We start from the raw sequence: 24,672 nt of genomic DNA on the forward strand, positions 1-24,672 counted from the left end.
AGGTCTTCCAGCGCAAGTCTGAGGTCAACGCCCTCCAGAGGTTGAGCCGGCGGACTCAGAGATTCCTATGGAGAACACTTCTCTAGGCACTTGTACATCCTCCAGCGCAATTCTGTGGCCGATGTTGAGAACCCAGAGATTCCTAGAGAGCTGTTCTCTCAAGTAAAAGAAATTATGATTTATATTATTTGCACTTTTTTTCCACTTTCTTGGGGGTCCTGAACCCCTCTCCCCAGTGAATGTGGAGGGAACACTGTGCCCATAAATACATTGAGGCTGTGTGCACGATACTGTAATTGAAAGAGATGGCTTTAAACTTGACTGCTTGTTTATGGTTCAGTGCTATATATATATATATATATATATATATATATGGAAAAGATGATGTGTGAGTCAGATGAGTGCAGAAAATCCATGAGTAAGGCTTTTCTGTCTGGTGTGGTTTGGGAGGAGGTCACACCCTGAGTGACAACTGGCCCTTGGGGCGTGGCCAGAGCTGGAGATGTCCAGGACCATTCCACCACCACCACCACCACCACAAAGCCCATCCTCCCCTCCAAGCAGTGGAGCTTAATGCCCAGCCTCTGCATTGGGGAGGCTGCTTGGCTGAGCTCCTGAGCTCCTTGGAGATGGGAGGAGGAGGAGGAGAAAGAGAAGGAGGAGGAGGAGGTGGAAGCTGAGCAGCTGCCGGTGCAGCAGAAGCCGCAGCAGCAGCCTGGCGTCACTGCTGCAGGCAGGGGCTTTGCTGGGAGCGGGATCGACGCGCCACAAGGCTGCGCGGACAGTCCCAACTTGGGGTGATCCAGAGATCCCTCTCTGCCTGCCAAGGCCATGAAGCCAGGCTCCACCTGAAGCTGCTGGTGCCAGGGCCACCTTTCCCTCCTCCTCCTCCTCCTCCTCCTGCTGCTGCTGTTCAAGGCGTGCCTTGTTGTCCTTCCAGGTGATGCTGCAGGTGAGTTGGAGTCAGGTGTCTCTCTCTCTCTCTCTCTGGCTTCCCAAGCAGCTCCTTATGTCAGCCATCCAGCCAGCCTTGCCAGGCTGTGAGTCAGTCTCCTCTGAGGTGTCCAGGGGCTTCAATGGGGAGGAAATGCTCCTCAGGTCCAGAGGAAAAACCATGGAAGAAGGGGAAGAACTGCCCCTCGCCAAAGGTCTGTGGGGAGAGAAGAGCTGGCCCTCCTCCTTGGCCCACTTAGGAAGAAGAACTCTTCCTTCAGACAAGGCCCACACCTGAGAGAGAGAGAAGGGAGGTTGTGATTCTATTTTAATATACTATTTTTGTATGTTTTTCACTGTATGGGCTTTTTTTAATGTTCTAAGCCACCCTGAATCCCAACCTTGGGAGAAGGGCAGGATATAAATAAATCTAATAAATCTAATAATAACAATAATAATAATTATTAGCTCCTGCCCTCCACTGCTCTCCTTGTGGGTGTTGTGTGCCTTCAAGCCCTTACCGACGGAGGGTTTTTTGCCATGGTGGCCATCCCCTGAGGAGGCTGAGAGCGCATTAATAGAAGAATAGTGTCTAGATCAGTGGTTCTCAACCTTCCTAATGCTGTGACCCTTTAATACAGTTCCTCATGTTGTGGTGAACCCCAGCTGATGGCCTAGGTTCCTAAGACCATTGGAGATATGTGTTTTCCAAAGGTCTTAGGCAACCTCTGTGAAAGGGTCGTGTTAGACCCCCCAAAGGGCCACAACCCACAGGTTGAGAACTGCTGGTCTAATTCAAGGGAAGTAATAGTGCTACTCTATTCTGCCTTGGTCAGGCTTCACTTGGAATATTGTGTCTGGTTCTGGCACCACAGTTCAAAAACGATGTTGAGAAGCTGGAACATGTCTAAAGGAGGGCGACCAAAATGGAGACAATGCCTTATGAGGAACGACTTAGGGAGCTGGGGATGTTTAGTCTGGAAAAGAGACAGTTAAGGGGTGGTATGATAGCCCTGTTTAAGTAGGGTCGTCTTGAGGATGGAGCAAACTTGTTTTCTGCTGCTCCAAAGAACAACTAGAAAGAACAATTGATGCAAGCTACAGGAAAAGAGATTCCACCTCAACATTAGGAGGAACCTCCTGACAGTAAGGGCTGTTCGATAGTGGAACACACTCCCTTGGAGTGTAGTGGAGTCTCCTTCTATGGAGGTCTTTAAACAGAGGCTGGATGGCCATCTGTTGGGGATGCTTTGATTGGGAGTTCCTGCATGGCTGGAGGTTGGACTGGATGGCCCTTGTGGTCTCTTCCAACTCTAGAATTCTATGACTGTCTTGCCCAAGGTGGGTTTCCATGGTGAGCAGGGAATGGAATCCTCTGGTCTCTAGTCCAGCACTTGCACCGCTTCGCCACACTGGCTCACACTCTCCTTAGGAGGTCATGGAAATCCATACCTGTGGCCTCCCTAATAGTCTATCCATCTTGCATGCCATCTCCCTCTCTTTCTACTTCCTTCCACCATTCCTAGCATGAGTGTTTTTCCCCCCAGTGTTTCATGCCTTCTCATGATGTGGCCAGATTACGACAGGCTCAGTTTTGTCATCTTGGCTTTCAGGGAGATTTCCAGTTTGATCCCATGAATAAAAAGCGATGCTAGAATTCTTTTTTATTCATGTGATAATAATGGGATAATCGCAATATCACACAACGCCGTGTGATAATCTTGACTTTATTGCGTGATGTTGATGGGAACATCCCTTTGTGACGTGTTCTGTGTTTTTTGCTTGTGTGATAAAGCGACCCATTTGTTTGTCTTTTTGTCTGTCCACGGGATCCTCAGCACTCTTCTCCAGCATCTCAAATAAATTGATTTTCGTGTCTGCTTTCTTAACTATCTAGCTCTCACATCCATACATAGGATGTATAGGGAATATAATGGCTTGTACTCATCTAACTTTCGTGCTGGGTGGTACAAGACACTTTTTCCCTTTTAAAGGGCTCTTGCTCACTTGGGTCTTCCTCTAAAGGGATTGGGTGGGATGCAGGTAATCCTTCTTTCTCTGGTGGGCTGTGCTGGGATGTAGTGGGAATGGAAAAGCACTCAGTGCATGCTCAGAGGCATTGCCAACTTTGTTTCTCGGTTGGTGCTGGAAATAAGCAAGTCCCAGCCTTGAAATGATCTTGATTCATCGGAAATCGGAGGTGAAGAGACTAAACTCTGTGGCAGCAAAAATGATGATGAATCTAGTGTCACCTTAAAGAATATTGTTATTATTGTATGTCTCCAAGTCATTTTTGACTTATGGCAACCAAGTCATTTTTGACTTATGGCAACTTTAAGAGACTACGCATGTTTTATTTGACATAACACTTTGTGGATTGGAATGACTGACGAAGCAGACTGCAGTCCACCAAAGCTTATGTCCATTATATATAAGACTTGATTAATTGTAGTGGAGTCAGTTAAAAAAACTTTAAATCTCCTGGAGGATACCTCTGTTAATCAGATACAGTCATTTTAAACATTTGTTTATTTATTTTAATCATACCTAGCAAATTCTGTCACAGAATTCATGTACTTATAAACGGTGCGAGTAAAAGGATAAAGGGACCTGTCCTTTCATTGTCACTGCTTTCATTCTCATACAGGACAGGTTGCTTCTTCCAGCAAAACAGTATACATATGTCCACCATCTAAATGTACCCTATCTCCTCACTGCAAAACCATCCTGAGTCCCAATTTTGGGGCGAAAGCAGGATATCATCATAATCATCATTATCATTTAGCGAGATCTTATAGCACCTTTGAGACTAACTGAAAGACAGAAGTTGCCAGCATGAACTTTTGTAGACTTTACTTTCTCAGATGCATTTGGGTGGAGTGGAAAGCCAGGGATATATCTATATACTGTATGTCATTAGTGTGTGAGAATGCCATTCTACCAAATGCACTGAGGAAGTAGACTTAAGTCTACAAAAGCTCCTACTACCAATTTTTTTCTTTCAGTTGGTCTCAGAGATGCTACAAGATCCCTTTACATACAGATTTTACAGACTAACATGGCTTTTTCTTTTAATTCTATCTTTATTATTATTATTATTATTATTTAATTTACATGCAAAATTAACTGGTTAATTCAATGAATCAGTGTAAATTTATGCCTGTTTCTTGTAAGAGCGTTCTATAGTGCTTACTCCCCGGTAGGACTGCAATTAGAATTTTCTTCAGTCAAGTGATGAGGCTAGAGATAACAATTCTGGAATTTAGGTCATCAAGAGACCTGGCTCAAATTAAGACCTTCATCTTTCCCCCTGCACCCAGGTTACATTGATTCTGATAAAAGTTTAGGAAAGATACTTTGGTCTACAACATCCAGAATCCCCCAGCTGCTGGGAGATTCAGGGAGTTGTAGTCCAAACAAGTAACATCTTCAGGCTTTGGATTCATAGTTTCAGAGAGGTGGTAATGCTAATTATAGGTGCCCTTTCCTTGAAGTCATTTGCATCCAGTGGTTATAAGGAATGATGATGCCTCCTGATTGTTATCAGTTGTTTAGATGGAAAATGTTGTATTATTACCAGCACCTTTTTGAAGGCAGCCCTCTGAAGAGTGTAGTTCTACATGCATCTGTTATGAAGTGAATGGATAGGGTGCTTAAGTTATCGAAAGAACAAACAGCCACTGTAATGTAGTGGGTTGAGCATTGGACTACAACTCTGGAGAAAATGCCATGGAAACTCACTGGGTAATCTGGGGCAAGCCACACTCTCTTAGCTTCAGAGGAAGGCAAAAGGCAAATCTTTTCTGAACAAATCTTACCAAGGAAACCCTGTGATAAGTTCGCCCTAGACAGAAATGGCTTGAAGGCACACAACAATGACAAAGGGCAACAGCTTCTCAGAGCCTTTCTACTAACCAAAATTAAAGACGCAAAACTGATTCAGCGAGCCTTTTGTAATTTATTTCTCTGGCCCTTCTATCTTAATTGGAAGAGTTCAATTAATTACAGTGGACTTCATTTGGCTTATCTTGCATGAAAAAGATTTGTATTGAAAATAAGTAGCCACAAAAACATTCTTAGTATGTTAACAATGCCACAATATCTGTCACTGGATGGGTACCTTGTACCAATGTGACTGACAGCTAATTCAGTATGACTGAGATTTTAAGTTTCAGCAGAACTATCAAAGTCCTTATTGTACTTCACAGTAAACAGATCTTCTAATCCATATGGTAGGAAATAAAAATGCCCTTGACTATTGCAATAGCAATAGCAAGTACATTTCTATACTGCTTATCAGTGTACATAAGCACTCCCTAAGTGGTTTACAAAGCGTAAGCTAATTGCCCCAACAATCTGGGTATTCATTTTAGCGATTTCAGAAGGATGCAAGCCTGAGTTGAGCTTGAGCCCTTTCACTGGTATTGAACTTGCAACCTTATGGTTTGTGAGTGTGTGACTGCAGTATAGGCATTTAACCACTGTGCCATCAGGGCTCTTTATTGTATGTCCTAGAGCAGGCACCTTCAGATATCATTGGAACTGAAACTGCCAACATTCCTCAATTTTGGCAGTGTTGCCTGGGATTGCTGTGAGTTGCAGGTCAGGAGAGCCACCCAATTCCAACTCTATTCTAGAAAAGGCTTGAGAAAGACACATCATTAGTATTTTTAATTAAAGTCATCAGTGAGACATTACCAACATATGCCATCCTGTTATCTCTATCCACATCTTTGTTGTATGCCTTATCGTATCATCAGTCATAGAAGTGAGAACCAGTTCTTCTGGCCAGAGTAGCATGTGGTACTTTTGTTGTGCTCTTGCTGTGATCAGCTGTGGTGTGTGTGTGGTAAAGGATAGTTACCATAACTGCCAGTTTTATATGAAAAGAAACAACTTTCTTTCACCTTTTGTCAACTTATATTTTTGGCAACAAGAACTGAAGACCTTTGACTGTTGTAGAGATACCCTATGTGCCTCGCTAGTTACAGATTTTGGACTGAGAAAAAGGGTTGAAATTCATTCCTTTGAAAACGAGTTGCTGTTTTCTCCAATGGTTTCTTGGTTTTGAAACAGACTTTTTCTTGTTTTTCATAATGACAGTAACATTGTAGTCCCATGCTATCTATTCAGAAGTACAGTGTGCCCGGGTTATACATGGGTGCGCTTTATGTGGCTTTTAGCTTACGCTGAAAGCTGCTTGTCATAAAAGGCAACGTGTGCACACCTGTGGTATGTGTGCCATGCTGCGCCATGTGCACGAGCCCCATTGTTTAAATGGGGCTTGAGCATCCACGGAATTTCCCTTACATAGGCGGGTCCAGAACGGATCCCCCGCATAAGGAAAGGGCACCCTGTAAATCCTATTGTTTTTAATAGAATCGGCTCTTACGTGTTAATAGAATTTCAGCCCTAGTGATCCAAAAGATATGAAGGTAAGCAAAATAGCAACTTGATTCTATGTCGGTTACCTGGAAGGGAATTGTGTAATGAGTTTACCACCCTATGAAGCAAAAGTGCCATTGAATTCAGCAGGACAAGTTTCTGAGCAAACATGTTTAAGATCAAGTGGCACCTGATTTTAAATTAATGTGCTGTGTCCTCTTGACAGACTTGGCTTATTTTGGCCACTGTTACAGGTAAAACACTAAATAATTCACATCTTCTGCCCAAGAGATAGGGATGAAAAAACCAGAAGGACAGCTGACCATGTTCTCAGTATCATTGTGCATTTTACAAGCAGAGCAAATGGGATGCTGAATTAAGGCAGGGTTTCTCAGATGCATCTGTCATAGGAACCCACCTGCTCCCCCCCCCCCCCCCCAAACACAGGGAGATACGAGCCAGTGTGATGTAGTGGATTGAGGGTTGGACCAGAGTTCAAATCCCTGCTCTACCATGAAAACCCAAGGCGTTTCTCTCAGCCTCAAAGGAAGGCAAGAGCTTCATAGATCTTGTCTCCTAGTTTAGGGAATGTTGGCTTCACAGTGGTGGCCACAAGACAGTTATATTCAAAACCCCATTCCTTTAAAGGAACAAATATGCACAAAATGGGGCTAATGGAATAGTGAACTAAAGAGGGAGGTTTCCCCCCCTTTTATATATGTGCCTTTGAAAAATATTGCTCCTCAGATGCTCACCTTGATCTAAAGTTGCATGTAGTGTCATATGATGACTTCATCTACAGCCTAGATCATTTGTTGTTGTTGTTGTGCTCTTTCATGTCGTTTCTGATTTGTGGCAACCCTAAGGTGACACGGGGTTTTCTTGGAAAATTTCTTCAGAGGAGGTTTTCCATTGCTATTCTCTGAGGCTGACGGAGTGTGACTTGTCCAAGGTCACCCAGAGGGCTTACATGATGAGCTGAATCCTGGTCTCCATTATACATGGATTAAAAAGATAGAGCATACTCTGATCTGACCACACATATGTTGCAAGAACGGCAGGTAAGAATGTTCAGGAGAAGAGATATTTTTAGGGTTTTAATTCACACCTTTTGCTTTCAGAAAGATCTTTTCAAACACATTTAACTCTAATAAGGTGACATGATAGTGGTCTTTAAATATCTGAAGGGATGCCACGTAGGAGATGGAGCCAGCTTGTTTTCTGCTGTTCCAGAGACTAGAACATGAACCAGCAAGTTCAAATTACAAGAAATAAGCTTCCATCTAAACATTAGGAAGAACTTTTTTGTTCAAGAGTGGAACAGGTTGTGATAGAGGGTGGTGGATTTGCCATCTTTGGAAATCTTTGAACAGAGGTTGGATGCCCATCCTTCAGGAGTCATGCATGTTTGTGCATGACAGTGGCTTGGAATACAAAGCCCTTGTGGTCCCTTCCAGCTGTAAGATTCTATGATTTTATGACTCTGACAAGAAAACAGGAAATTTAAAATTGATATACAAAATTCTGTGTTTATGGAAAATATTTCCTTTGGTTCTAAAATAGCACTTTCTGTGAAGCATGGGAATTGAGCAGAGTGTATTATTTTTTCCCCCACTTCTTAACCAATTTGCCAGTCTCTGTTGTGGTTAGCTGCTTAATAGAATGATCCCTTGGGATGGATTTATACATGAATTCTCTTTGGTCATTTCTGGGCTGTGATCTGCTGCTCCTCTTTCAAAGAGATTAACCTATCTCATGTTTTATATTATGCTCATAACTAGCACTGGCTATGGGCTTCTGGGATTTGTAAAACAACAACAACAACATTTTACAAGCTCCGCTTATAACCCCAAGTATATAGCATGTTTTGTTAATTCTTCCAAAATGACTAATATCTTTCTGATTTCATCCATGCTTTGTACACTCCAGCAATGGAAACTTCTGAAGTAATTGTAAGCAGCTGCAGTTCTCATGATGATGAAAACCTTTACAGTTATAAGCAGCGTCCATCAATATGTCAGGGATTGCTCCTAGAAGATCAGCTGAGAAGGAAACTGAAATTTTTCTTCATGAACCCCTGTGAAAAATTCTGGGCTCGAGGGAGGAAGCCTTGGAAGCTTGGCATTCAACTTCTGAAAATCGCAATGGTTACTATCCAGGTGAGTATGGGCAAAGAAACAATACAATTGCTTTAAACACATACATCTTATTAGAAACTAACTCAAAAATGTTATTGCTAGTCACTAAGGTTTCCATCATCTCACCCAGCATGACCATGGTATATTTTAAATATATTGTGTATGCTATGACTATATTTTATTTGTTTTAATTTGTAAGTTACCTTGGGTCTGTTTTTTGGAGGCGTGGGGGGAGGCAGGATATTGTACCATCTAACCGTTCTTATTTGTCCTGGTTAATCTTCTGTCACCCCACTTTTTCAGCTGTTATTAAGGTGTTTCAGTTTCTGTCTCCTCCTCCCATTTTTCCTCTTTGCTGGTAATTGAATTCAAAGTGCAAAAGTAACTATTTTACTTAGCTCAGCTAGAGGGAAAGGAGAGGAAAGGAGGGGTGGGATCTTACATTCCCAGAAAGTTCAGGCAAAAGCAAACTACTGCAGCATCTCCTAGTTGCCCCATTCTTAATAAAACCTTAATAACTTTTTCCATCTTGACCATACTCTGATTTCTTTGGCCATACGTGCCCCTGTTTTCATCTGTAAAAAGTTGCAGGGTATGAGGAATAAATAAACATGTGCTATTATTGTTATTGATATTTCTTTGAGAGCATTACTGTAAATGCTACTTAGAAGTTTCAAATCTTAAAATCTGAGAGCTAAAGGGAAAATGGACTCCATATTTTCATATCATCAAAGTTGGGAAAGAAAATAAATTTCTTAGATCTGAGGGAGTGATGTAGGGTATAAATACTTGAAAAGTGGAATATAAATGTGTTTGTGAATGTGTGTATGTACTTATAAATAAAGAAATAATTTTGGGATTAGTTTTATACCCAATGTGCTGTCTTTTGGACCTCTTAGAATTCCAGATAAAGCAATTCATGCTCCTCCATTCTGACACCCTCCAGAGGCGGGCAACTGGCAGGGGCCTATTTTCTGTTCTTGGGACTCTCTGAGAGCAGCATACACTGCTAAAAATAAAAATAAAAATCTGGAAGTGGTCAGAAATCCATTTCTGGTTGTGAAAAATTGTTGTTTATTTTTATTTATTTATTTAGGTATTTATATCCCACCCTTCAGCCCTAATGGCTCTCAGGGCGGCTTACAATTATTATTTTTAATCAGACAGTTTCCTGCCCTCAGGCTTACAATCTAAAAGACACGGCACAAAAGGAGAAGGGAATGGTGAGGGGGGAAGGGAAACAGGTCCAGCATTCTTCTCTCCCTCTGAGGCCTGGACCAAGGCAGGTTATTATTAATGTTGTTGTTATTATTACTTAATGTTAAAGTGGTGCATAAGTAGCCTGTTACCTTTTCAAAAGGTGAGCTGCAGCTTACAGGCTTCCAGGAAAGGCCATTTATGATTTGTTGTGACCAGAAAAGGGACAGGTGTTTGGAGGGGTTGAGAGGATAAGGGCTGGAAAAATAGTCATTGGGCTGAGAGAGTGTGACTAGCCCAAAGTCACCCAGTTGATTTCCATGGCTGAGTGGAGATTTGAACTCTGGTCTCCTGACTCACAGTCCAACATTCAAACTACTGGCTCTCCAACTTTTAAATTACTGTAATATAAGTATCTTTGTTCCATCTTTTCTTACTTTTCTGGTGCTGTTCAGCTAGTAGTTTTTGGATTAAGTAACCAGATGGTGGTTGCATTTAAAGAAGAAAACACCGTGGCTTTTAAACATCTCTTCCTGAAAGGCTATACAGACAAATTGGATGACACCTATGCAGTGTATACACAAACTGATGTCTATGACCAAATCTCCTTTGCAGTAAACCAGGTAAACTGTTTTTATTCGTATATGTACATAGCAACCCCATTCATCCTCCATAAGACAAATTTTAAAAAGTAATCTGTTCCTCCAGAAATTCTACTGTGAGCATTAAATGAATACAAAAGAGTAGCAGAACCAACAACCTATTTTACATGTTATAATTTTGATTCTATCTTCCTTGACCTCCAAGGATCTCATGCCAACATGCATGTTTCTTTCTTTCCATTTTCACCACATAACAACACTGTGAGTTAGGTTAGGCTGAGAGTAACTGACTCAAGGCCTGCCATTGAGAGTGCAGATCTGAACCTTGGTCCCATCAGTCCTAGTCAAACATTTTAAACACTACTCTACAACAATCCTAGTTTATAATTGTGCAACAAAAGCTATGAACATGAAATGAAGTGTATTTAAGCCAAAGTCTATAGAAGCCTATGCTTCATTCAGGGTCAACATAAGTCTTCTGTTGAGAAATCTGTTGTGAAGAGCTCTGTGATAAGTATATCTTTGATATAATGCTATATATTGCCTCGCCAACCATATTTTCATCACAGCATGGTGATATGGCAGGATTCCATGTGTAACCTGTCTTTCTGAATTGGTTTAGTTGACTGGCTATCCATTTACCTGGTAAATCTAATAGTGAGAATGTAAGAATTGTCTTGATTGACTGGAGCAATCTCTATTTAGTATCACATTTTTGTTTCCACATGGCTGGGAGGTTTAGAGGTGTGTAATTCTTTGTTATAGTTCCTCAGCATCTGTGTATATTAAGGCAACTAGAAAACATCTTCTGCACAAGTTGGATAATTCCCAAAACAGGCTTCCCTATTAAGTCTTAAATCCAAATCAAGATATGGTAAATGCAACCTCATTAATATGGCCTGAACTGGTTCCTGGCTTAGTATTCATGAGACAAATTCAACTATTTGTTGTAGAGCTTGTTGTGCAAAACTGCTTAATGATTTAAAAGAGTTCCCCATTGTTGTCCTAAACAATTATGAAGAATGGACAGATTTAATCATCCAAAAGTAAAGTTTCTGATCTCAGAGACTTTGTCCCTATAAAACTAATTGTACCATGATTCCAAGTGTAGAGCAACACTAGATCTATTTCTGTAACATTTACACATTGATCTAACTATTAACGTTATCAGGTGCCCCTGTGGCAGATCATAATCACTTTCTTCTTCATCTTCTTCATCACTATTGCTTTTCTGAGAATTATTCAAAGCAGTTTACAAAATTTATAAAAAGTAATTAAAAATAATAAAATGACAATGATAAATTGTGATAATAAAAGTCACACACAGATAATGCCATAGAATAGAGTCAAACCAGGTTCAGAAGTTAGAGCATATCTAAACCTGCACATGAAACAACAAGTTTTTTACAAAGATATCTAAGAAAAGACTTTCCCTGGGAAGGTTTTAAACAATTAAGGTTGTGTAACCTTGATAGTACAGAAAAAGCACAGCTACCAGCCTAGCCTCAGAGTGTGGTAGACCATGCGTTGGGCTGCCAGCTGAAGATCTCATAATTGCAGACACTAACCAGCTATCACTTTTGGCTTAGTATTTACAGCTACGCAACATCTCTGTTGGAAATCACGCCTATGAAAAGAAAGGAGCTGAAGAGACCCCTATGGCAATATGCCAGTACTTCTACAAGCAAGGGACCATCTGCCCTGGAAATGACACCTTTGATATCGACCCAGAAATTGAAACTGGTAATCCTTTTTAACTACTCAAATCTCTCTCTCTCTGTATCTATGTGTGTGAGTGTGCAGGCAAAAGAGAGAGGTTTCATAACACTCTTACATGTTTGGAAAATGCATTTTGTCGTTATTGAGTGTCAACTCTTCTCCTTTATCAGTAACATCAGAGCAGAAAAGTAATCCCTATAAGACACCATTCAGCTCCATGTGCACTGGGACGTTCTCTTTTTGAGATAAAGATTTAGTTGTTTGTAGTCTTTTGGGATGTGGCTATGTACCACAAGAGGCAGTATCCACAGTTTTATCCCAACATGACCTGAGATGTAGCTTTTTGCAAGACTGAAGGCATTGGGTGTGGGAATATACCACTAAACCCACAGTGCAGTTATGAATCATCTCATCCACATTGCAAAATGGCTTTGGTCCTTGTTCTTTTCTAGCTGTTTTCAAATCAGATTAAGTGAACAAAGTATGATCTTAATTTCCATAAAGTAGTACAGATATTGTGACCATAAACGCTTTACAAGGAAGGGACTTCATTGTGGTAACTGTAAAGTCCAGGAGGGAGGCAAGTATCTGTGGCATTTTACTAGGTTTTGAAATTTAGATGTGCTTACTGTGGTGGCATCTATTGCTTATGAATCAATGGGCATACCAATGCAATATCTCTGATTAAAGGAAGATGCTGAATTGTGTAAGTGAGCATTAACTCAAAAATATATTTTCTTTTTATATATAAAATAGCTGAGAGTGTGTGTATACAGAGAATATATAGAATATAGAACAGTCTTGTTTTTCCCCCCTCAGACCATAATGCTTCTATGTTTCTTCTAGACAAGAAATAGTCAAGAATAATTTGAAGCTTAGAAAACTTACCTTTTTAGACTACAGCTTCCAAAATCCCCCAGCCAGTATGACTCACTATTTTGAAAGGCAGAGCTTGGAAAAGTCAACTTTTTAAACTACAGCTCCCACAATCTTCCAGCCAATATGGCCACTGGGTCCCTCAAAATAACTTTTCCAAAATATTTTGAAATAGGGAGGGATGCCTAGAGTTATCCAAGATCCTCACAGCTTGCATTAAAGGTTTGGCTGGTATAGTAAATATGTGCTTGCTCAGTATTAAGTCATTATTTAAAAAGTGACAAACAGATTTGTTTTTTGAAACAGTTGGTTGGCAGTGGTCTCAACTCTGACAAAAAGGGGATTAAGAGGATAAAACAAGTCCTTTAGCTGTCTAGAAAGCACCCAAGATAGCAGCGCAATGCAAATATATATGAAACAAAAACAAATATAATTGCTGATCCTTGAAAATGAAATAATAAAGTATTTACAGCACCTCTTGACTAAAATGTGCAAAAACTGCCCATTGTTAATCTGCTTGGCCAGTGATGGGAGAACCTATTGTTGCAGATGTTACTGGACTCTGATATCTATTATACTATGTCAGCATAGTTTTCAAGGATTATGAAGGTTACAGTAAAAAAAAAATATTTGGAGGGCCACAATTTCTCCAGTCCTGTTCTAGGCTCCTTCGTAGTGTGTATAAAATGTGGAATGCTTCCTGTACAATCTGTGTTCTTCCCCTCACAGAATGTGTTTATGTGGAGCCACTGCTGCCCTTGAGAAACAGAACACTGCAGAAGAATATTCTCAACTTCACTCTGGACTTCCATAGGTGAGGTGAAATAACTGTGGCTTGTAGGTTTGCCAGATCAGGAAGACCAGGGCTGTGGCTATGGTGGGAGGGAAAGAGGGCATTACTATCCTTAAATAAGAATTCTGCCCTCTGCCCCACCCAAATGATTTTTTTTTGCTCAGTCCCCAGATGTCTATCATTGAAGAGAGTAAGGGCCTGAACAGACAGGCCAAAATAAAGCTGCTTCAGGTCATTTTGGAGGTATGCTGTTTAAATGACACACACATCTTAAGAGGCCAGAAGCTGCACCAAAGCTGTGCTCCAGTCCTTAGGACTGGCATGGCTCCTGGCCTCTTAGGACACATGCATCATTTAAACAGCATACCTCCAAAGTGACCCGAAGCAGCTTTATTTTGCCCTGTCTGTTCAGGCTCTTAATCTCTTGAATGATAGAAGGAGGAAAAAATGATATATACACACTTTTCAAAGCTGGGTGACTGCCCTGACTTTCCTCCTCCTTGAACTGAAGATCAGAGAAGAAAACCCATGCTCTGAAATTTGGGAAGCCTAAATGCTTGGGTACTTATCTGTTCCTGTTATTGACAGAATAATAACTTTCAAAACTGTCTTCTAGACTTGTGACTCTGGAGCTCACATTCAAACTAAAGGCCATCAATCTTCAGACAGTTCGGCATCATGAACTCCCAGATTGCTATGATTTCACTCTGACAGTGAGTAGAAACTTCAGTGATAACTTTTCCACTTACTGAAGGACCCAGTCAGTACTTCTCCCTCAAAGGGCTTTAAGTGGACCCAGAGTCCCATCTTAATATTCTCTAATTGGGCTATTACTATTTTGGCAACTTGGGGAAGGTGGCAGATGGGACTAGGCAACTGAGGGTTTAATCTGACTGAAGAGGTGCTAGTTATTGATTTCTGTTGTAGGTATAAGGTCTGTCTTTCAGTATAGGCCACCCACCATTTGAAAATATTCCATAAATAGTAGTAAGGTTGATAAAACTTAAGGTGGATCTACACGTAGAAATAATGCCGTTTAATACCATGCCTCGATCCTATAGAAACTCGGGATTTGTACAGTGGGGCCTTGTTATCTGTGGGCTTGCCATTCACGGATTTAAGCATCCATAGACAGCAAGCCCCTTTTATCCCATTGTTCTTAATGGCAGCACGGCCGTGTGCACATACCTCCATTGGGGAAAATGGGACTTGAGATCCTAAGGTTTTTGGTATCTGTGTGGGGAGCAGGTGCAGAACGGATCTTCCCGCAGATACCAAGGTCCCACTGTAGTTTGGTGAGGCAGCAGCACTCTTTGGCAGAGAAGGGTAAAGACCTTCTAAAACTACAAATCCCAGGATTCCATAGGATGGAGCTTCAGCACTTAATGTGGTGTCAAACTGCATTATTTATACAATGTAGATGCAACCACATAAGGTAAAGGTGGATAGCGGCTGTGTCACCTCATCCCTCTAAGATGTCTTTCAAGGCTATTCAATTTCAGTAGTCTCAATCCATTTTTTCTTCTCCCAACTTCCTATTTTTCAGACAACTTGGATTTTTGGTGTGATGGTTTTGGCAGCAGAGGCATGGGCAAAGTGAGAACCAAGAAATTCCATAGAGTACTGCAGATTTACACCAACAGTTGTTCAGTGGCTAGAGCAGGGGTGGGAATCAATCAGGCATCCAGGTGTTGTTGGACTGCAATTTCCAGTATTCCTTACCATTGACTGTTAGTTTGGAGTCTGGACTGTTGAAATGTGTAGTCCCAACAAGATAGGGAGGGCCACATGATTCCCACCCTTAAGCTAGAGTGTTGGCTGGGACCTGGGACATCCAGTTCAAGTCCCCACTCAACCATGAAGTTCACAGGATGTTCTTGGGGCAGTCACTCATTCTCAGTCTGACATACCTCACAGGACTGTTGCAAAGTAGGATAAAAGAGAGACTGAGATTGTTGGAAGAAACAAACAAAATTTCATTTGACTACCAAGTTCTCAATTAGAGAAATGGAGTCTCTAGGTGAGTTCTTGCTACACTACTGAAAATCAGAGAAGTGCTGTCAAAATCAGTGATACCAGTACTGAATGGAGTGCAATCAGCTTGCAGGCCAGGTGTTGCCCACCCCTGCTTTATAGTTAGGCCAAAGATAGGAATCTTGTGGCCTTCCAGATGTTTCTGGACTGCATGTACCAGAAGCCCCAATTAACATAATCAGTTGTGAGAAATGCTGGCAATTGCACTCCAACAACATCTAGAGGGGCACACGATTCCCACCATTAGATGAGGTGCTTGCCTGTGAAAATGAAAACTGACATGTCAACTTCAGATGAAATTTCATCTTCAGTCTGTTCAACTTCAAACTATTCTACATGATATGTTATTTATAAAATACACTGTTCATGTAGAAAATGATATGAAACATGCATGTTACATGCATTACGGCTACAACTGAAGCCAGCCAATTATCTTCACTTTAACTATTTTGAAAAAATGAGACTTCTCAATCTTATTTTCCTTGCTAGAAGTACATTTCTCTTTTTTTTTTAAAAAAATATTTTTTGTCTTTATGATGTGTCATTATTGTGCAAGACCAATATTAAATATTAAAACAATGTCTTTCTCTTCATCCCCCGCCCCCAATCTGCCACAGATTGTTTTTGATAATAAAGCGCATAGTGGAAGAATTAAAATAAGCCTTGACAATGATATTGCTATCAATGAATGTAAAGACTGGCATGTTTCTGGGTCAAGTAAGTAATCATATCCCTTTTTAACATGTTTGTATGGACACAGATCTAGTATTTTACAAAGGGGCTATGAGGCTAAATGCATATTTCTGTCTAATGAAAACTTTTAAAATACAAATTAATTCATTTGATGATTAATGAGATGAGGAGGAGAGAGGGTATATATGACTGCCTTCCTTTTCATGATGCTGAAGTGGAACAATCCTTCCTCTGAGATGAATATTTGGACTAGAAGGAAATTCTCCATTATCTCCCTGTGAAGAATGCCACCTCCTCTACCAAGCATATACTAGCTTAAGAAGTGTGAGGATTCTCAGAATGATAGTAAGGAGGGAAAGAATTGCATTAATTTTGCATATATGTTCTGAACCATTTATTGTCTTTACCTCACCAGTTGATACAATTAGCTTCCTCTTCTTCTTTGAATACACATCAAATGTAATGACTTAATGCTATAGAATTCTGGGGCTTGCAGTTTTGTAGGATATTTATTCTTCTCTGTCAGAAAGCTCTGGTGCCACAACAAACTACAAATTCCAGGATTCTATAGGATGGAGCCATGTCAGTTAAAGTGATGTTAAACTGCATTAATTCTGTAGTGTGGCAGCAGCCAGAGATGGTTCTTGGCACCTGGGCTTAAGTTCTAGGGCTTTTCATAGTATACAATTTCAGCACTGTGATTCCGCATGAACTGCCATGGAAACATCCTGTGGAAACCTTTGCATTTTAGAGAAGAGTACATAGAATTCTTAGCCAGAGCACTCCAGTGACTCACCAAACTAGAAATCCCAGGATGCCATAGGATGCAGCCATGGCAGTTCAAGTGGAATCATAGGGCCCATCTTTTTGAAATGCTGATATGCAGGCAGCTTTGGAGGCTGGGCTTGAATCCTAGATGGCAGTATTGGACTTTGTAAATACACAACTCTGACAACAGTGTGCTCATGGGCATAAAAGAAAAGACTGAGATTGGATGCTGATCCCTACTTAGCAAGCACAGATTTATTGCCTGATAACATGGAAAAGACTCTAGAAAGAAATCATCACAGTCAAACACTTGAAAGTGGATGAGTTGCTTAATTTATATGCCATTTGTAAAGCAAATGAAAGCTAGCTAAATAAAAGATATTGGATAGTGTGCCTTACTCTCAAGAGGAGATTGTGGCAATGAGAATGTGGGAGAATTTTGGCACTGAATAGATCAAGCGTTGAATTTTATAAGACTGATATAATGTTGTCTAATATAGTCTAATACGGATATGCTGTGTTTTTACACTAGATAGCATACTCTGCTGTTTACTCTGTGTGCATTATTACAGCTTGTATTTTTACACTTATTAAAATTCTGACTGGGAAATATATGAACACTTATCTGAACCATGGGTGATTCAAATGGGGGAAGAGGGAGCTTTCCCAACCATTTCATTGTGATAACGCCCTTCCCACAACAACTTGGTCCACAAACAATCCCAGTCTCAAACAGCATACAGAAATTGAATCCCATTCCCTGCCATGCCTCTAGTCCTACTCCCAATACCCATGCATTAATATTGATAATTGTAAGGAAACGCCTATGTATATAGTCCTCTAAGTCTTTCTCCACATTCTAGAATCCTGATTGAGGCAATCAGTAAAGTGTAGTAAATACATTTTCTTTGCTTTCCTGTTACATGTTTTATATTATAGGCTGAGAAGGGAAACTCAAGACTTGTAGATGGCATATGGTTCTTCTTTCTGTTTTCCAGCTCCATTATACCCTCACTACCACAGCATCATCATCAGACACAACCACCATCCCCAAATCCTTAAAATTATGGTGGCTTCCTCCTTTCAATTCATGTACCATCTGAAAGAGAAACAGATACTCTACATTCTAGCACCTTCCTGTACCACAGAGGAATATAAAGTAGCCCCTACAGTTGATGGTAGCAAATTTGCCAGTATGTGAGAGAAACATTAAGTGAGACAAAGGAGGAGGATGCTAGGTTGTTTCTGTGATAGCCGTTTATGCCAGATCTATGGAATGTATTATCACAGATAGTGTAGAGATATTTTACTGTAACCTTAGGATTCATGAAGAAGGCACACTTAAGTCTTCTGGATTTCTTTCGCTGATTTCTTCAATACAATTTGTTTGACCATGAACGATTTCAATCTCATTTCTATTATAGCCTGCCTTTCAAAAAGGAGGGAGAATGTCTTTTTCCCAGGTAGAAGGTTTTTTCCCCCAAACAAAAATGAGCCTGCACTAGAGATGTGAATTATACAGTCTTCCAGATGTAGACTATGGCTTGGTACAGACTGTAGGAAAGCGGTGGTCTGGGGCCAATTTTAGGGCTCGGGAGTGCGGAGTGTCCGCATGCTCCCAAGCTCTACCATGCACTGCTGGTGCCATCATAGCTTGGCCCAATCCACATGAAGGCCGCCATGATGATACACGCGTGGCACAGCGTCCAAACATTGCTGCGCTGTGCGTGGTCATTGGTGTACGCGAGTGCGCCAGTGGCACCCGTCTCACAGACTAAAAAGATCACCCTTTCAGTGGTTTTAGTCCTGGCGGAGGCCATGCCATTTAGTTGCAGCATAAAAACGGGCGGCCACAGGCCACCCTTTCGGGGCGGTCTGTTGAACCCCTATAACTCCCAGCAGCCCTAGCCTGCTTAGCTAATGATGAGGAATGCTAAGTGTGGCAGTCCAGCATCATCAGAAAGCCTGCATTATTCCCATCCCTAGTCCACACAGATGAATGGGCATTAATGAGTGGGATGTAGGAGGAAATGAGTATTGTGCATATTAAAATAAACCTAACTTGGATACTTTTCTCTTCCAGTACAGAAGAATACCCACTACATGATGATATTTGATGCCTTTGTCATATTGACATGCCTTACATCACTGATTCTGTGCACACGCTCTGTGATTAGAGGAATTCGTCTACAGAGGGTAAGTAGGTTTGTTGGTGTTTCTTAATACATGTCAAAGTAATTTCTTGATGGCATTTCCCCCTCTTCTTTCTCAACTAATCCCCTCAGGAATTTGTGACCTTTTTCCAACATCATTATAAGAAAGAAATATCTTTCACTGATTTGATGGAGTTTGTCAATGGATGGTACATCATGATCATAGTTAGTGATGTTCTAACCATAATTGGTTCTACACTGAAGATGGAAATCCAAGCTAAGGTAAGAAAGCCTACTACCTAGAAAACAAAAATGCATGCCCAGATATGCCTTCTAGTTGAACTGACCATTAGTATTTTGTCATTCTTTATTTTAAAAAACTGTACTACAACTGCACTCCTCACAAAACTCTGGATTCTACTGTTTTAACATCTTTTCATTAAAGCTATTCAATCTTGAGGAAGCATTTGAGAAAAATTTGATCAGGTAGACTGCCATTGCTAAGAGAGGATATGTACTGTCTTCCTTTCCTCCTGTTTCTGTTGGAAACGGGAATGAAGGGCATTGTGTGTTTGTGTGCTGGGACCTCTTCAGCTATAAATGGAAATGTGCACTTGAATACATGGTACATATCAATTCCACAAGGTTATCCTACTCACAACTTGGAAATGTTACCTTTTTGAACTAAACTCACAAAATCCTCCAGCAAACATGCCCATTGGTTAAGCTGGTTGGTGGATTCCAAGAGCTACAATATAAAAGTTCAGGATCCATGGGCTAATATGGAAAAAATGATGCTACTATAGATAGTAATTGACTTGTGTGTTTCCCCATTCTTCAGGTAACATGGCATAGTGTTTATTGTGCTACAGTAGAACTGATGAGACATGGGGTCAAATCTCCACTTGAACTTGAAGCTCACTGGGTGACTGGGGACAGTTACTATCATTTAGCTTGACTTCTCTCCCATAGAGAGCATGGAAACATTTGTTTAAAAGTTTTAAAGTTGTTTTAAACTTTTGCATTCTTTCCTCCCTACCACCACGTGGCTTCATTTTGGGCTAGTGTCTGTATAGTTATCCTTAGTTATATATACCACAGAGGAGTTGCTGGGGCACATTCCATTTGGAAAAGTGGCTAATAACTACCCAAACCCTGTTTTTATTTGCTTCTATGTTTCATACAGAGTCTAACAAGCTACGATGTCTGTAGTATCCTCTTAGGAACCTCCACCATGCTTGTGTGGCTAGGAGTGATCCGCTACCTTGGCTTCTTTCAGAAATACAATGTAAGAATATTTGGGACTTCTGTGCTATTATTACTAATTTTGGGCCCAGATAGGCCAAAATAAAGCTGCCTTGGATCACTTTGGCTTCTGGCCTCTTAGGACACATGCATCATTTAAACAACATACCTCCAAAGTGACCTGAAGCAGCTTTATTTTGGCCTGTCTTTTCGGACCCCTAATTTTCTGTCACTAAATAGTTATACTAAATGCATAGCTGAAATCTAATGGGTAGTCTGAACTTGTTTGTGTGTTTTGTGTTTTCTCTGCAGTTGCTTATTTTGACACTACGTGCAGCCTTGCCCAATGTCATTCGGTTTTGCTGCTGTGCTGCTATGATTTATCTGGGTTATTGTTTCTGTGGCTGGATTGTGCTGGGCCCGTATCACGTTAAGGTACTGTAATTTAAGTGGTTTCTTTAAAAGCATCTTATGGATAAATTATCTGAATTCCTTTCTGCAAATGAAAGCAAGTACGCTGTTAACAGATGTACAAGAACTGGTCTATTTCCTTAGTCATAATGGAGAAAGAAAGGATTTTTGTTTAGGGGAGTTTGAAAAATTCAGTTTCCATATCCATGTTATCTTGGCTTTGGATTCCATGAGTATTTATGCATGCAAATAGTCCAAAAGTACTGTCTTCTTGTTCCCAAATCCAGTGATATGTATAACAACAGACCAGATAAAATGTGTAAAAAATGTTATAATGTTCCCATTGTAAGCCTTTTGTAAATAATTAGAAAGTGTTATAACTAACACACTTCCCTTCTCTTCCCTTGTTTTTGGCTCCTTCTCTTCAAGTTCCGCTCTTTGAACATGGTTTCTGAGTGTCTCTTCTCTCTGATAAATGGAGACGACATGTTTGCCACTTTTGCAAAAATGCAGCAGAAAAGCTATTTGGTTTGGTTATTCAGTCGGATCTACCTCTACTCTTTCATTAGCCTGTTTATCTACATGGTTCTGAGTCTCTTCATTGCCCTTATTACAGACACATACGAAACAGTTAAGGTATGTGTAGCAAATGCAGAGAATTAAATGTTTGAAATTGTCTTTATAATCCATTTTGACTTTCAAGAACTTTGAAATCAGAAACTTGATGGTCATTACATTATTTTATTTATTTAAAATAATGATTGTGCATATAAAGGGAGTCTCAAAATTTTATCAATTTTTAAGCTATTGAGTTTACAATCTATCTTGCCATATAATATTTAAGACTTCTAGACACTAAACATATTATGATTTATTAGATCTAGATTTATTAGATTTATTGTTAGATCAGAGGAAAGCGATAAATTAGGGGTGCAGCTCTGCAGTTGTTGATAGACAGAAACTTCCATGATTTTCCAACACTGGCTATGATGTCTAGTGCTTGAATGATCTGTAACCCAACAACAGCTAGATGGTCCTCCAGGTGTTGCTGTACTGCAGATCTCTTCAGTTCTTGTTAGTTTTCATGAGAGTCACTGTTGAACAACATATACTGGGCTACCAATGCCCATTCTTGCCATAGCACCAAGATTAAGACGAGTGGTCTTTAAATGTTTTCATAGCTGCCATCAGAGCTGCTTACCCATAAACCAATACCTCATTGATCCATCTATGGGGGCACAGTCAAATTTGAAAGTCTCTTCCATAGAATCAAAACCCTGCTTAGCGTGAGAAATCTGCTACAATCCCCAGGGGAAAGAGAGTCTGGGAGGTAAAATATCATGGGATTTCTGCAGGATGTAACCTGATTAATATAATGTGTCCATACAACTGTCTACCACTTTCTGTATTTTGTTCTTGCCATGTGTTAGACTTGGACTCTGGGAGACCAGGGTTTGAATCCGTGCTGTGCCATGGAAACCTATTATATACCTTTAGCAAGTCTCAGCCTCAGAGGAAGGCAATGGCATACTTCCTCTGAACAAATCTTGCCAAGAAAACCCTGTGATATGATCTTCTTAGGCTCACTGTAAATTGAAAATGATTTGAAGACACACATCACCACAGTGAGAATTACACGTTATATGTACAGCAGAGCTCAGAAAGCATATTTTTTAACTCCAGCTCCCCATGTCCTCCAGTCAGTATGACCACCAGTTATGTTGGTTGGGATACTGGGAGTATTGTATAGTGAAGGATGAGAAAAACAGCTCAAAGAGAATGAATTAATTCCTTTACTCCTTCTTTCTTTCTTTCTTTCTTTCTTTCTTTCTTTCAATTTCAGATGAGATTTAGAACTTAGGCCCCCAGGAAGGCCACTTGCCTCCCTTCAGTGGCTAAATTTGCACCCACTATTCTTTTACTGGTGTTTGAGGCAATTCCCAACTCCATCACTTCTTGCTCCAGTATAACTAAACAGTTGGCTTCCATAGGCAAATCTTCTGAGGGCTTTTTCACACAGGGACCTATGTGCTGTCATCCCAAAAATGTTTAAAGTGCTGTCATCCCGGAAAAGCAAGCCAATTTGCTAATGGTTATCACACACAGAGTACAACAAGGGGTTAAAAGCACATTAAAGGAGGACAAACCCCTGCTAGCTTGGGAAATGCCTTTTATGCGCATGCTCCAAACTGTCATCTCCACAAGTGCATACACCCACATGCTCCAGAGAGGGAGAGGGAGGGGAAACAGAGAGGAAAATCCTCTTTGCCCCAGAAGAGGAAGGCAGGCTGATGCTTCTCTTTGTAAACTCCTGTAAAACTACAAACACACACACGCACACACATGAGAAAGAACGAGGAGGGGGCTGCTCTATAAACCTGCCTGATTCCAGCAAGGGCTGATACTCCCAGATGGCCTCCTTTTCCAGGACATGTCCTCCATTTCTCCCTCCTGTCCAGGAGGAATGCCATAACGTCCTCTCCCTCTGCCTTCTCCCAGCAGCTGTTCCCTTAATTAGAGGCTGCAGGAGGAAGGAGGAAGCAGCCGGATGAGGAAAGTGTGTGTGTATACATTTAAGGTCAAGGCTTTCTCCCTCTCCCTGGCACTGCAAGAGACCCTGGGAAATCTGGGAACAGGAGGCATCTGAGGCTTGGTTTTCAGACGGCTGCCATTATGTGGAGATTGAATTTACAAGTAAAATGGAAATGCAGATACAGTAGTTTTGCAAAATTGCTTATTTCCTGATTCACTTCATTTTCTGTCTGGAATCCGTTCTAATTGCATGCAGCGTCATGTGAAAAGCAACTGCGAACTGGTCCCTAATGCCCTGGATGATCCTGCATTGGCACGAGTATAACCTTCCAATTTTCCCCACGTGAAAAAGTCCTGAGTCTGTGTTTGGAGGAGTTTTGGGAAGAATGTGGTGTTGAATCACTTTTGACCACAGACCTACTGTGTCCTTTCCTTCAATTTTTCTTCTACCCTGGGATACATTCATTTTCTCTAGTCCCATTTTTCTAAACACCCACAGTATTCCCTTCTTGAAAACATGGGAGTGCCATGCTAGTATACAGAGATTAAAATTCTCACTTTCCATGACTTGGTTCCCTGTTTTCATGAATTTGTTTGAGTCATGGTGCAATAAAGCTGAATAACACCATTTTCTTTTAAAGCATTACCAGCAAGAAGGCTTTCCAGAGACAGAACTTCATAAATTCATAGCACAATGCAAAGATTTACCCAATTCAGGAAGGTACAGATTAGAAGATGAAGGGCCCATATCCATCTTCTGCTGTTGTAAAAGGTTAGTGATTGGCAGCTGCCTAATCTTTTCCAGAAAATAATCACCATCCACATGTGCACTTTGACCCTAATGCAGTGTCTTATGCTGACTATACAAAGCTCAAGTTGGTTGCTACTAGTTCCCAGTACCTTATTTGACACTGTAGGATGAGCAGCATGAATAAGCAGCTTAAGTTTAAATGGTTTTGCATCCTCAAATAAGCTTTGAGCTATGTCATTTCCAGTGGACTGTTCCCTTCAAGAAGCACTACCACTCTTTAGATACAATGGTTTTGTGCTGGATAGCTATATTCTGTACTGGCAGAAATCTGTTTTTGTGGATCCTCTGTTTAATATTTATTCCATAGGATGATCCCAGTTTGAACACTTGAGACTGTCCAGCTCCTTGGAGAGTTATTACAATCAACTGTCACAGCTCCCCT

At 40.8% G+C, this 24,672-nt stretch overlaps 1 protein-coding gene across 1 annotated transcript in view; it reads left to right on the forward strand.

Moving 5' to 3' along the window:
- Positions 1-785: 785 nt before the first annotated feature.
- MCOLN3 (mucolipin TRP cation channel 3) overlaps positions 786-24,672 on the forward strand; it is a 28,485-nt gene continuing 4,598 nt past the window's right edge. Inside the window, exons 1-13 of the mRNA XM_089497547.1 lie at positions 786-952; positions 8,248-8,477; positions 10,109-10,276; positions 11,845-11,998; positions 13,580-13,664; positions 14,260-14,356; positions 16,295-16,394; positions 19,222-19,334; positions 19,424-19,573; positions 20,478-20,579; positions 20,849-20,971; positions 21,377-21,583; positions 24,121-24,251. Of these exons, the coding sequence (XP_089353673.1) occupies positions 8,250-8,477; positions 10,109-10,276; positions 11,845-11,998; positions 13,580-13,664; positions 14,260-14,356; positions 16,295-16,394; positions 19,222-19,334; positions 19,424-19,573; positions 20,478-20,579; positions 20,849-20,971; positions 21,377-21,583; positions 24,121-24,251 (1,658 nt within the window). The 5' untranslated portion in view covers positions 786-952; positions 8,248-8,249. The remainder of the gene's footprint in view (positions 953-8,247; positions 8,478-10,108; positions 10,277-11,844; positions 11,999-13,579; positions 13,665-14,259; positions 14,357-16,294; positions 16,395-19,221; positions 19,335-19,423; positions 19,574-20,477; positions 20,580-20,848; positions 20,972-21,376; positions 21,584-24,120; positions 24,252-24,672) is intronic.

Source organism: Sceloporus occidentalis, unplaced genomic scaffold (assembly GCF_023333645.1).
Source record: "Sceloporus occidentalis isolate IW3139 unplaced genomic scaffold, rSceOcc1.0.p SCAF_104, whole genome shotgun sequence".
In the NCBI taxonomy this organism is placed as follows: domain Eukaryota; kingdom Metazoa; phylum Chordata; class Lepidosauria; order Squamata; family Phrynosomatidae; genus Sceloporus; species Sceloporus occidentalis.